Genomic DNA, 10,779 nt, shown 5'->3' on the forward strand with positions numbered 1-10,779 from the left:
CTAATGCCCAGAGTATGGGAAACAAACAGAACGAACTTGAACTCTTAATACAGGAGGGAAATTATGACTTGATAGGTATAACTGAGACTTGGTGGGATGACTCTCATGACTGGAATACAGCAGTTGAAGGATATAACTTGTTCAAAAAGAACAGGAGGAACAGAAAGGGAGGCGGGGTTGCACTGTATGTGAAAAATACATATCTCTGCACAGAAATACAGGAGGAGGAGCTTGGTAGCCCCATCGAGAGCATCTGGGTTGAAATAAATGGAGCAAAGAATAAAAGGAACCTGGTGGTTGGAGTCTACTACCGGCCACCCAATCAAGGAGAAGACAAGGATGAAACTTTTGAAAATCAAATAGCCAATGTTTTAAGGAGGCATGATGTAGTAGTAATGGGGGACTTCAATTTCCCCGATATTTGTTGGGAGACAAATTCTGCAAAACATGGCCCCTCCAGGAAATTCCTGACTTGTGTGGCGGATAACTTCCTCCTACAGAAAGTAGAGGAAGGAACTAGAGGATCGGCTATCCTTGACTTGATCCTAACCAACAGAGATGACTTAGTGGATAAAGTAGCAGTTACAGGAACTCTGGGGGAAAGCGACCATGTTGTACTTGAGTTCTTGGTTCTAAGGGAAGCAAAAGCCGAGTGTACTCAAACGCGTACCCTGGATTTTAGGAAAGCTGATTTTAATAAACTCAGAACAATGATCAGTAAGGTCCCATGGCAAGCAATGCTAGCGAGAAAAGGAGTCCAAGATGGGTGGGAACTTTTAAAAAAGGAAATTCTCAAGGCACAATCACAAACAATTCCAACAAGAAGAAAAGGTGGAAGACAACAGAAGAAGCCAATGTGGCTTCACAAAAAGCTTAGGGATGACCTGAAAACAAAAAAGGACACATATAGGAAGTGGAAAGAAGGCCAAGTAACAAAGGAAGAGTACAGGCAGGTAGCACAGAATTGCAAGGATGGCGTCAGGAAGGCTAAAGCGGAGAACGAGGTGAGGTTAGCGAGGGATGCTAAAAACAACAAAAAGGCTTTCTTCAGCTACGTGCATAGTAAAAGGCAGAGGAAAGAAATGGTTGTTCAGCTATTAAATAAGGATGGCAAAATGATAACAGAGGACAAAGAAAAGGCAGAGGTGCTCAATTCCTACTTTGGCTCAGTCTTCTCCCAAAAGAGGGTCTATGACCCCCCTGGCAAAGGCGAAGTACAGGCTGAAGGGGCAGGATTGCAGCTTGAGATCGACAGGCATATGGTCAAGGAACACCTCATTACTTTGAATGAGTTCAAATCTCCAGGGCCAGATGAACTGCATCCTAGAGTCATAAAGGAACTGGCAGAAGAGCTCTCAGAACCGCTGTCTATTCTCTTTGAGAAATCATGGAGGACCGGGGAAGTGCCAGATGACTGGAGGAGGGCTAACGTTGTCCCTATCTTCAAAAAGGGTAAAAAGGAGGAACCTGGGAACTACAGACCAGTCAGTCTGACATCAATCCCTGGGAAAATTCTGGAGCAGATCATAAAGCAATCCATCTGGAAGCACCTTGACAACAATGCAGTGATTACTCGAAGCCAACATGGATTTGTCAAAAACAAGTCCTGCCAGACAAATCTGATCTCATTTTTTGATCAAGTCACCTCCCTTGTAGACCGTGGGAATGCTGTAGACATCATATACCTCGACTTCAGCAAAGCTTTCGACAAAGTGCCCCATGATATCCTGATGAGCAAACTAGCTCGAAGTGGGCTAGATGAAACAACGATCATGTGGATCCACAGTTGGCTACAGAATCGGACCCAAAGAGTGCTTATTAATGGGACCTTCTCAAGCTGGGGAGAGGTAACGAGTGGGGTACCGCAGGGCTCAGTCCTGGGCCCAGTGCTCTTCAATATTTTTATTAATGACTTGGAGGAGGAGGTGCAGGGAATGCTGATCAAATTTGCAGATGACACAAAATTGGGAGGGATAGCTAATACTTTGGAAGACAGAAACAAAATTCAAAGTGATCTGGATAGACTGGAGTGCTGGGCAGAAAACAACAGAATGGCATTTAATAGGGACAAATGCCAAGTTCTGCACCTAGGAAAAAGAAACCAAATGCACAGTTACAAGATGGGGGATACGTGGCTCAACCACACTACGAGCGAGAAGGATCTTGGAATTGTCGTCGATCACAAGCTGAATATGAGCCAACAATGTGATGTGGCTGCAAAAAAGGCAAATGCTATTTTGGGCTGCATTCATAGAAGCATCGCTTCCAAATCCCGGGAAGTACTAGTTCCCCTCTACTCAGCACTGGTTAGGCCTCATCTGGAGTACTGTGTCCAGTTCTGGGCACCACACTTTAAGAAGGATGCAGACAAGCTGGAGAGGGTTCAAAGGAGGGCAACAAAGATGATCAGGGGACTGGAAACAAAGCCCTATGAAGAGAGACTGAAAGAACTGGGCATGTTTAGCCTTGAGAAGAGAAGACTGAGGGGAGATATGATAGCGCTCTTCAAGTACTTGAAAGGTTGTCACAGAGAAGAAGGCCAGGATCTCTTCTCGATCATCCCAGAGTGCAGGACACGGAATAATGGGCTCAAGTTACAGGAAGCCAGATTCCGACTGAACATCAGGAAAAACTTCCTGAGTGTCAGAGCAATACGGCAATGGAACCAATTACCTGGGGAGGTGGTGGGCTCTCCCACACTGGAGGCCTTCAAGACGAGGCTGGACAGCCATTTGTCAGGGATGCTCTGACTTGGATTCCTGCATTGAGCAGGGGGTTGGACTCGATGGCCTTGTAGGCCCCTTCCAACCCTACTATACTATTCTATGATTCTATAAAGATTTACGTAGACTACGGCGAAAATAAGGGCAACGCAAATAGTGTTCCCTTATTTTCGCCGTAGTCTACGTAAATCTTTACGTAGACTAGACGTGCCAAAATAAGGAACGCAAATGGCGGCGCCCATGGAGCGCCGCCATTTGCGTACGCGCTTTTTTTTTTTCCAAAGTCACCCGTGATAAGCTACGTGACGATTTACGTAGCCTGTCACGGCTGACTTTGGAAATCTAGCCGTGATAGACTACGTAAATCGTCACATAGCCTATCACGGGTTTTTTTTTTTTTTAACTTTATTTTGTAATGGCGGTGGTGGCAGCCGGTTGGGAGACCGGCCGCCGCCCCCGCCCTCGCCGAAACGCCACCGAAACGCCGCCGGGACCCGCCGCCGGGAGGGACATTCGCTGAAGTTAAGTCCCATCCCGGGGGGGGTGGGGGGGCCGATGGAGAATTTCCCCAGCACTTTCGGGGGGCCGAATGCGTCGGCACTCGGCCTCCCAAAGATTCGTGGAGAAATTCTCCGCCATCCCTAAATTTTTCATATCCATAATTGGCTGAATTGTTTATCATCTTGCACATCCAGTTGCCGTTTTCTCTTTTTAGTGGATCTGATGACAACATTCTTAAATTTGCTGTCTGTTTGGGGTATTGATCCACAACAGTGGTTTTTTGCATCAGGAAGGGGAAATCATTGATATTGTTCACATCTCTTATCTAGGGCAAAAAGTCATCTTTGCTGTTGTTTGGGTCTCGGTTTCTTTCCTCTTTTCCCCTTTGGTCTGTTGTCCTGTTGTAAATTGGTTCCCTGGCTGTTTTACTCTCCATCATGAAATGGAGCTTCTCTTGGAAGAAGGTTGTTTCTTTCCGGCGTGTCCATCTTCCTGTACTCATATGCTTGGTATCAGTGGGCTGAATAGCTCAAGCCTCCCTCCCTTCCTCATGTCACGATCCTCTACGTACCACAAAGGCCTTGCTTCTTCTCCTCTGGCAGGTCTCCCAGCTGAGAATGGTGGTTGCCTCCGTGCTGGAGAAGGCGCTCCTGGCTCACCTGAATGGTAAGGAAGGCAAACGTGCCTTCGAATCAGACCCTGTAGCATGGTCCACTCCCCATCTGACGGTACAGTCCCAGTTCTCTGTGAATCAATTCAACCACTGATTGGCTCACAGATGCAGGGCTTCTCCGTCCTGGATAGGATTCCCACCCAGGGCAGGGCTTGACGCAGCTGCTGCCGCCAGTGTGCATAAGCGCCTCCCCACGTGGGTCGGCATTGTCACAACAAGTGTCTCTACAGCAGGTAGATTCTTTGGGTGACAGCAGCAAGGATCCATGGGAGAGTTCTAGTGTGTGCAGAAGAGGCCCCGTGGTCTACACATGCCATGCAGGGGAGGGAATGCTGACTGCGGTGCTGTTTCCCTTTCCAGCCGTTCTGAGTGTCGGGATTTCTCTTCCCAAGCTGAGCAACGTGCAGTACGTCGATCCCCAGATAGAGATTCATGAGGTGAGACTCTTGACAGAGCTGCTCCCTTCTCCTCCTCCAGCTCCATCCGTGCCCACATCTCTCCTTTGGGGAATGGCTCTGCCGATCTCTCTAGGCCACACCTTCGCTCGCTCCTCCACCACCAGGTGCCCCTCCCCAAGCCCAGCCTTGCTGCACCTGTGCCAGTCTCGCTTCTTCCTGGACTTCTGTGCAAATGCTAGAAGCCCCCGAGCCAAAATGGGAGGGTTGGGGTGCTTGCTTTTAAAGGAAAACCTGAATATAGTGGGCATTACAGAAACCTGGTGGAGCGGAGAGAACCAGGGGGATACGGTCATCTCTGGATGTGAACTCTATAGGAAGGACGGGGAAGGGTGTACTGGGGGAGGTGTTGCCCTGTACGTCAAAGAGGGCATAGTGTCGAGCAGACTAGAACACCTTAAAGAAGTAGGCTGTTCCACAGAAGCACTGTGGGTGACAGTACCAGGCTCCAAAACTAATTTAGTGCTAGGAACATGCTATCATCCCCCAGACCAGAATGCTCAGAGCGACCTTGAGATGGAAAACAAAATGAGGGAGGCCTCCAAACGAGGAAGTGTTGTAATAATGGGCGACTTCAATTATCCCCACATTGGTTAGATGAATTCATGTTCCAGCAACGACAAAGGGGTTAAATTTCTCAATGCCCTAAACAATTGTTCCCTAGAACAGTTGGTCATGGAACCGACCAGACAGGAGGCGACCTTGGATTTAATCCTAAGTGGTGTCGCCCAGGACCTAGTACAAGATGTAAATGTTGTTGAACCAGTTGGAAACAGTGATCACAGTGCTATCAGATTTAATATATATTTAAGTGGAAAATTGCCCAGGAAGTCCAACACAGTCACATTTGACTTCAAAAGAGGAGACTTCTCTAAAATGAGGGAACTGGTGAAAAGGAAGTTAAAAGGGGGAGGCAAGAGGATTAAATCCCTTCAAAATGCTTGGAGGTTACTCAAAACCACAATAATAGAAGCCCAGCTAGAATGTATACCACAGATTAGGAAAGGTAGCACCAAGTCATAGAGGTAACCGGCTTGGGTAACAAGCAGTGTTAAGGGAACTATTAGAGAAAAGAGGGCTTCCATCAGAAAATGGAAGTCTTGCCCAAGTGAGGAAAACAAAACACAGCACAAGCTTGCACAAAGGTGATGCAAGCAGACAATAAGAGATGCAATAATAATAATAATTGAAGATCATATCACTAACAACCTCAAGGCCAACAATAAAGAATTCTTTAAATACATTAGAAGCAGAAAACCATCCAGGCAGGCAGATGAACCATTGGATGACAATGGAGTTAAAGAAATACTGAAGGAGGACAAGGAGATTGCAGAGCAGCTGAATGAATTGGTTTCATCCATCTTTACAGAAGAAGATATAGGACAGATACCTGTGCCTGAACTGATGTTTTCAGGAAGGGAGTCTGAGGAACTGAGGCAAAAAGTGGCGTCAAAAGATGGAGTTCTCAACCTGATTGATAAATTGAAAGCAAATAAATCACCGGGGCCAGATGGTATCCATCACAGAGTTCTCAAAGAGCTCAAATCTGAAATTGCTAATCTTCTAATCAAAATATGCAACATGTCCCTAAGATCAGCCTCTGTACCAGTGGCCAATGTAACACTAATTTTCAAAATTGGATCCAGGGGGGATCTGGAAAATTACACGCTGGTTAGTTTAATGTCTTGTTCCAGTTAAATTGGTTGAAGGCATTATTAAAGGTAAAATTAGTAAACATATAGAAGGACAAGCCCTGCTGAAAAAGAATCAACATGGCTTCCACAAAGGTAAGTCTCGTCTCACTAACCTTTTAGAGTTCTTTGAGACTGTCAGTAAACATGTAGACAGGGGTGATCATTGTTTACTTGGAGTTCCAAAAGGCTTTTGACAAGTCCCTCATCAAAGTCTCCTGAGCAAATTTAGCAGTCATGGAATAAGAGGACAGGTCCTCTTACGGATCAGTAACTGGTTAAAGAACAGAAAGAAGACAGCAGGAATAAATGGTAAATTCTCCCAATGGAGGGATGTAAATAATGGAGTCACAGGGATCTGTATTAGGACCAGTGCTTTTCAACCTGTTCATAAATGATCTGGAATTAGGAGTGAATAGTGAAGTAGCTAGGTTTGCTGATGACATCAAATTATTTAGGGTGGTTAAAACAAAAGGGGATTGTGAAGAGCTCCAAAAGGATCTCTCCAAACCGGGAGAATGGATGTCTAAATGGCAAATGCAGTTCAGTGTAAGCAAGTGTAAAATGATGCATGTTGGAGCAAAAAATCCCATCTTCAAGTATCGTCTGGTAGGATCTGAGCTAGCAGTGACCAACCAGGAAAGAGATCTTGGGGTTGTGGTGGACAGCTCAATGAAGATGTCAACCCAGGGGGTAGCTGCTGTAAAAAAAAAGCAGACTCCATGTCAAGTATAATTAGAAAAGGAATTGAGAATAAAACTGCCAATATCACAAGGTCCCTATACAAATCTATGGTGTGACCACACTTGGGATATTGTGCACAGTTCTGATCACCACATCTAAAAAAAGATACTGTAGAGCTAGAAAAAGTGCAGAAAAGGGCAACTAAAATGATCAAGTGGCTGGAGCATCTCCCTATGAGAGAAGGTTACAACAGCTGGGATTGTTTAGCTTGGAAAAAAGGAGGATAAGGGGAGACATGATAGAGGTCTACAAAATTATATATGATGTGGAGAATGTGAATAGGGAAACATTTTTCTCCCTCTCTCAAAATGCTAGAACCCCGGGGCCATCCTATGAAGCTGATTGGTGGGAGATTCAGGACAGAGAGATCCAAGACAGATAAAAGGAAGTCCTCCTTCATACAGCACATAGTTAAGCTATGGAATTCGCTACCACAGGATGTAGTAACGGCCACCAATTTGGATGGCTTTAAAAAGGGGTTGGACAAATTCCTGGAGGAAGAGGCTATCGATGGCTACTAGTCCTCCTTATGACTCTGTGCCACCTCTAGTACCAGAGGCAGTGAGCCTATGCACACCAGTTGCTGGGGAACATGGGTGGGAGGGTGTTGTTGTGCTCATGCCCTGATTATGGGTTCCTGGTCGACAGCTGGTTGGCCACTGTGTGAAGAGAATGCTGGGCCCTTAGTCTGATCGAGCAGGGCTCTTCTTATGTTCTTATATTCTTCCCTGTTTATTGTAAGCATGAGTATATCAACATGTCTTTTGGGCAGTTGGGGCTAAAACCATGTTAAGGGGTTGTGAAGATTTGAGCCTACAGAGGCAAAGGGAAAAAAGGTGAGGCTTAGAGGCCTGAGGTTTTTTGTTGCGAAGGGGTATCCCTGAGAGGAGTAGTTTCATTTCCCTGGTTAAGTTTCACTTTCATTTCCCCAGTTAAGTGTCATTTCTTCAGGTATGAATCAGTACTTTCAGTTTTGAGGGAGGAGGGCATATAAAGAGAATGCGAGAGCCAATAAGAGCAGAGTCAGAGAGACCAGAGCCTGAAGAGGGAGCAGGAAGAAGCAGCCTGGAAAAACCTAAGTGCAACTAGGGCAAAGGAACTGCGATTTGCAACTTTTATTTTCTCTTAATATCTTTTGTATCACTCCACTTTAATGTGTAAATACCTTTAGTTGTGATTTGCTTGCTTTAATTTACCAGTGAACTGTTGTGGTTAAACCCTGTGTCCAGAGTGTCAATCACCCCATGCCTACAGCCTAAAGCCCCACGTTACTGGGAAGGGGAAGTTTAAAAGAAGAAAGGTGGGACTCTTAAGGAGGCAAGAGATCTTTACAGAGTTGCTCAAGGGGTCCATGTCCTAAGGTGAACCCTGACAGGGGCAATCGCTCTCTGTATTACAGGAGCAAATCTTCTGGGTTCTCCTGTTTTTCCAGTGAAGTTGTTCTGGTGGTGCATTGGCCCATGGACTGAAAGTTGATGCTCTCGTCTAATGTGAGGCCATAGATTCCCTGCACTGCCTTCAGGGACCCACACCCAGCCCCCTGGCCTCCAGAAATAAACTGCTGCTGCACAGGATAATTTGAGCACCCTTCCATCACTCCACCCCAGATCCCTCTAGGCAGGAGCATGGATGGATTGTGACCATTTTTCTTCTGTTGTCTTTTAAACTTCCAGGGTTATGCTGAGGTCAGCTGTGACCTTGACTACTTGCCTTGAGCTGAAGAGAGGAGCACAGAGTGGGTTTAGCCGGCCCTCTTGTGAGAGGCACAGTGACTGCTCTATGCATCTGCAAATTCTGTGACAAAGTATGAAGGGGAGCCACCATTTCTTTGCTGCATGGAACAAGAGGTGTGCTGGGTGCTTTAGCTGCAGGCTGTGAATGTGGATGTAAGATCTGGAATTCATTTAATCAGAAGTAAGGCCCGTTGATTTCAAGGCACTTGCACCTTAGCTTGGAGTTTTGCCTTCTCATTCTTTTCTTGTAAATGTTGTCACGTCAATAAATACACAGCAATCTAGGCTGTGTTTCCACCAGCGATTTACTCCAACCTGGCTGCACAGTGAGGTCTCTGTGTTTCCATGACATCATGGCTATTCAGCCCCAGCACCGCAGTTTATCGCAGAAAAACCGCTTCTTCTGAGACGGCTTATAGTCCAATATTTCCTGCATACTTCGGCTCCATTACTGAGCTGTTTCCACAACTGCACTGGGTTTGGTATCGTAGTCCTGCCCCTGGGGCGTGTCGCCCGGCCCTTGTGGGCATGTCGCTCACCTGCCCCTGTCCGCACCAGAGGCAGCTGGGTGTGAAGGAGTGGGGGAGAGGATCCTGGAGGGAGCAGCCAGGCAGAGATGAAGATGAAGAGATGACTCATAGCCCCCACGGCATACAAGTGCAGTGTCCACCCACCTGGCCCATCCTGGGCGTCCCTATGAAGCTCCCAGTACAGGTGGGGGCAGGGGAATCAGGACAGCTGCGAAAACGGCTTCGTGGAGAGTAGGGATGGCGGAGAAATACGCCACGGACTCCAATCAGGTCGGATTCTTTAGAATCCACCCCCCCCCCGTCCATGGTGGAACGGACTACCCCCCCGCCACCCCGCGACATTTTCCCGGGTCGGACCCTACCTGCCGCTGGCCGGTCCGGGTCTGTCTGCTGCCATCCATTGCCCCGGTCTGCAGACGCAAATAGCATCCAGCATAGCAGCCGCCATTTGTGTCCCTGCTTTAGCCGTGATAGGCTACGTAAATCTTTACGTAGCCTATCTCGGCAAAGAGCAGGGACGCAAATGGCATCCGCTACGCCATTTGTGTCGCTAATCTTTTTATGACAGGCTACGTAAATATTTACGTAGCCTATCACAGCTAAAGAAGGGACGCAAATGGCGTAGCGGATGCCATTTGCGGGATGCCATTTGTGGCCGCAGACCGGCATTGGACGGAAGTCCGGCTGCAGATGGGTCTGGCCAGCGGCTCCGCGGACTCGCTGTGGAGCAGAGCCGGCCGGGGAGGATTCTGAGGGGAGGGACAGATTGCCTCCCCCCCCAGGAGACGCCCCAACCGGACAGGTGAGTGTGTTTCGTACACCCTTAGCAGAGAGACATTGCGAGTCATTAAGTTGTTAAGCTGCAACCCCGCTTTAGGGGAAGACAGTGTTTAAAAGGGGAGGAGATGCTGCACACAGCTTTTTCGCTCCTTTGTTAAAGTGAAAGCGCGCTATAAAACTCACTTTAAAGGAAAAAAGAAACAAAAGGGCTGGAGCGGAGCAGAAGGTGGGGTGAGGGAGGCAGAGATGAAGAGATGCACAATTAGTATGACATCCACTTTGTCCCACTGTGTGTGGGCATGTGCTAGGGGGTGTTACTTCTGAGTACACTTATTGGCTGTACGGCTTTCCTTTACTGGGAGTAAGTGCCATTGAAATCTGTGTGGCTTGCTTCTGGGTAGGCATGCATAGGAGGGCATCCCCTTCAATACATTTACTTGGGGTCTCCCTTCTCAGCCACACAGGAGAAAGGCTTGACAGTTAGGATTTCAATGGGTATTAAAACTGCCTTTGATTGGGAAGTCAGCCAGCCACTACTACTTCTAGCCCACCTTGCAGGGTCGTTGGGAAGCCAGAATAAGGGGGGAGAGCAACAACAGGAGAGGGGGGAGGCAGCCACTATCTGGAGCAGAGCACAAGGGGGCGAGGGAGGGGGAATCGGCAAGAGGAGGAGGCAGGAACACGGATGAGGTAATCAGACCCAACCCAGACTGCACCTAGACGCCACCCAGCCATCAACAACATAATTTGATTAGAGCTCAGTGGAAACAGCACAGAGCCCCACGCCACTGCGATAAGCCAGGTCTTTAAGGACTGTGGAAACAGGACAAGGAGAAGAAGTGATTGGGGAAACATCCCAACAAAGCGGCAAACAAAGTGAAGCCGAAAGCATGGAAACACTCTGCCAGCCAAAGCAACGCACCCTGATTTCAGTGGAATGCTCAGTTCT

At 47.5% G+C, this 10,779-nt stretch overlaps 1 protein-coding gene across 2 annotated transcripts in view; it reads left to right on the forward strand.

The window, feature by feature from the left end:
• The window catches only part of BPIFB2 (BPI fold containing family B member 2), a 45,693-nt gene extending 36,861 nt beyond the window's left edge, over window positions 1-8,832 (forward strand). For both annotated transcript variants that reach the window (XM_084854858.1, XM_084854859.1), the window contains 3 exons: window positions 3,827-3,890; window positions 4,258-4,334; window positions 8,461-8,832. In XM_084854858.1, the coding sequence (XP_084710984.1) occupies window positions 3,827-3,890; window positions 4,258-4,334; window positions 8,461-8,502 (183 nt within the window). In that variant the 3' untranslated portion in view covers window positions 8,503-8,832. The remainder of the gene's footprint in view (window positions 1-3,826; window positions 3,891-4,257; window positions 4,335-8,460) is intronic.
• The last annotated feature ends 1,947 nt before the right edge of the window (window positions 8,833-10,779 follow it).

The sequence above is a fragment of the Heloderma suspectum genome, chromosome 4 (assembly GCF_057233095.1).
Source record: "Heloderma suspectum isolate Gila_16-S chromosome 4, 16-S_ref, whole genome shotgun sequence".
In the NCBI taxonomy this organism is placed as follows: domain Eukaryota; kingdom Metazoa; phylum Chordata; class Lepidosauria; order Squamata; family Helodermatidae; genus Heloderma; species Heloderma suspectum.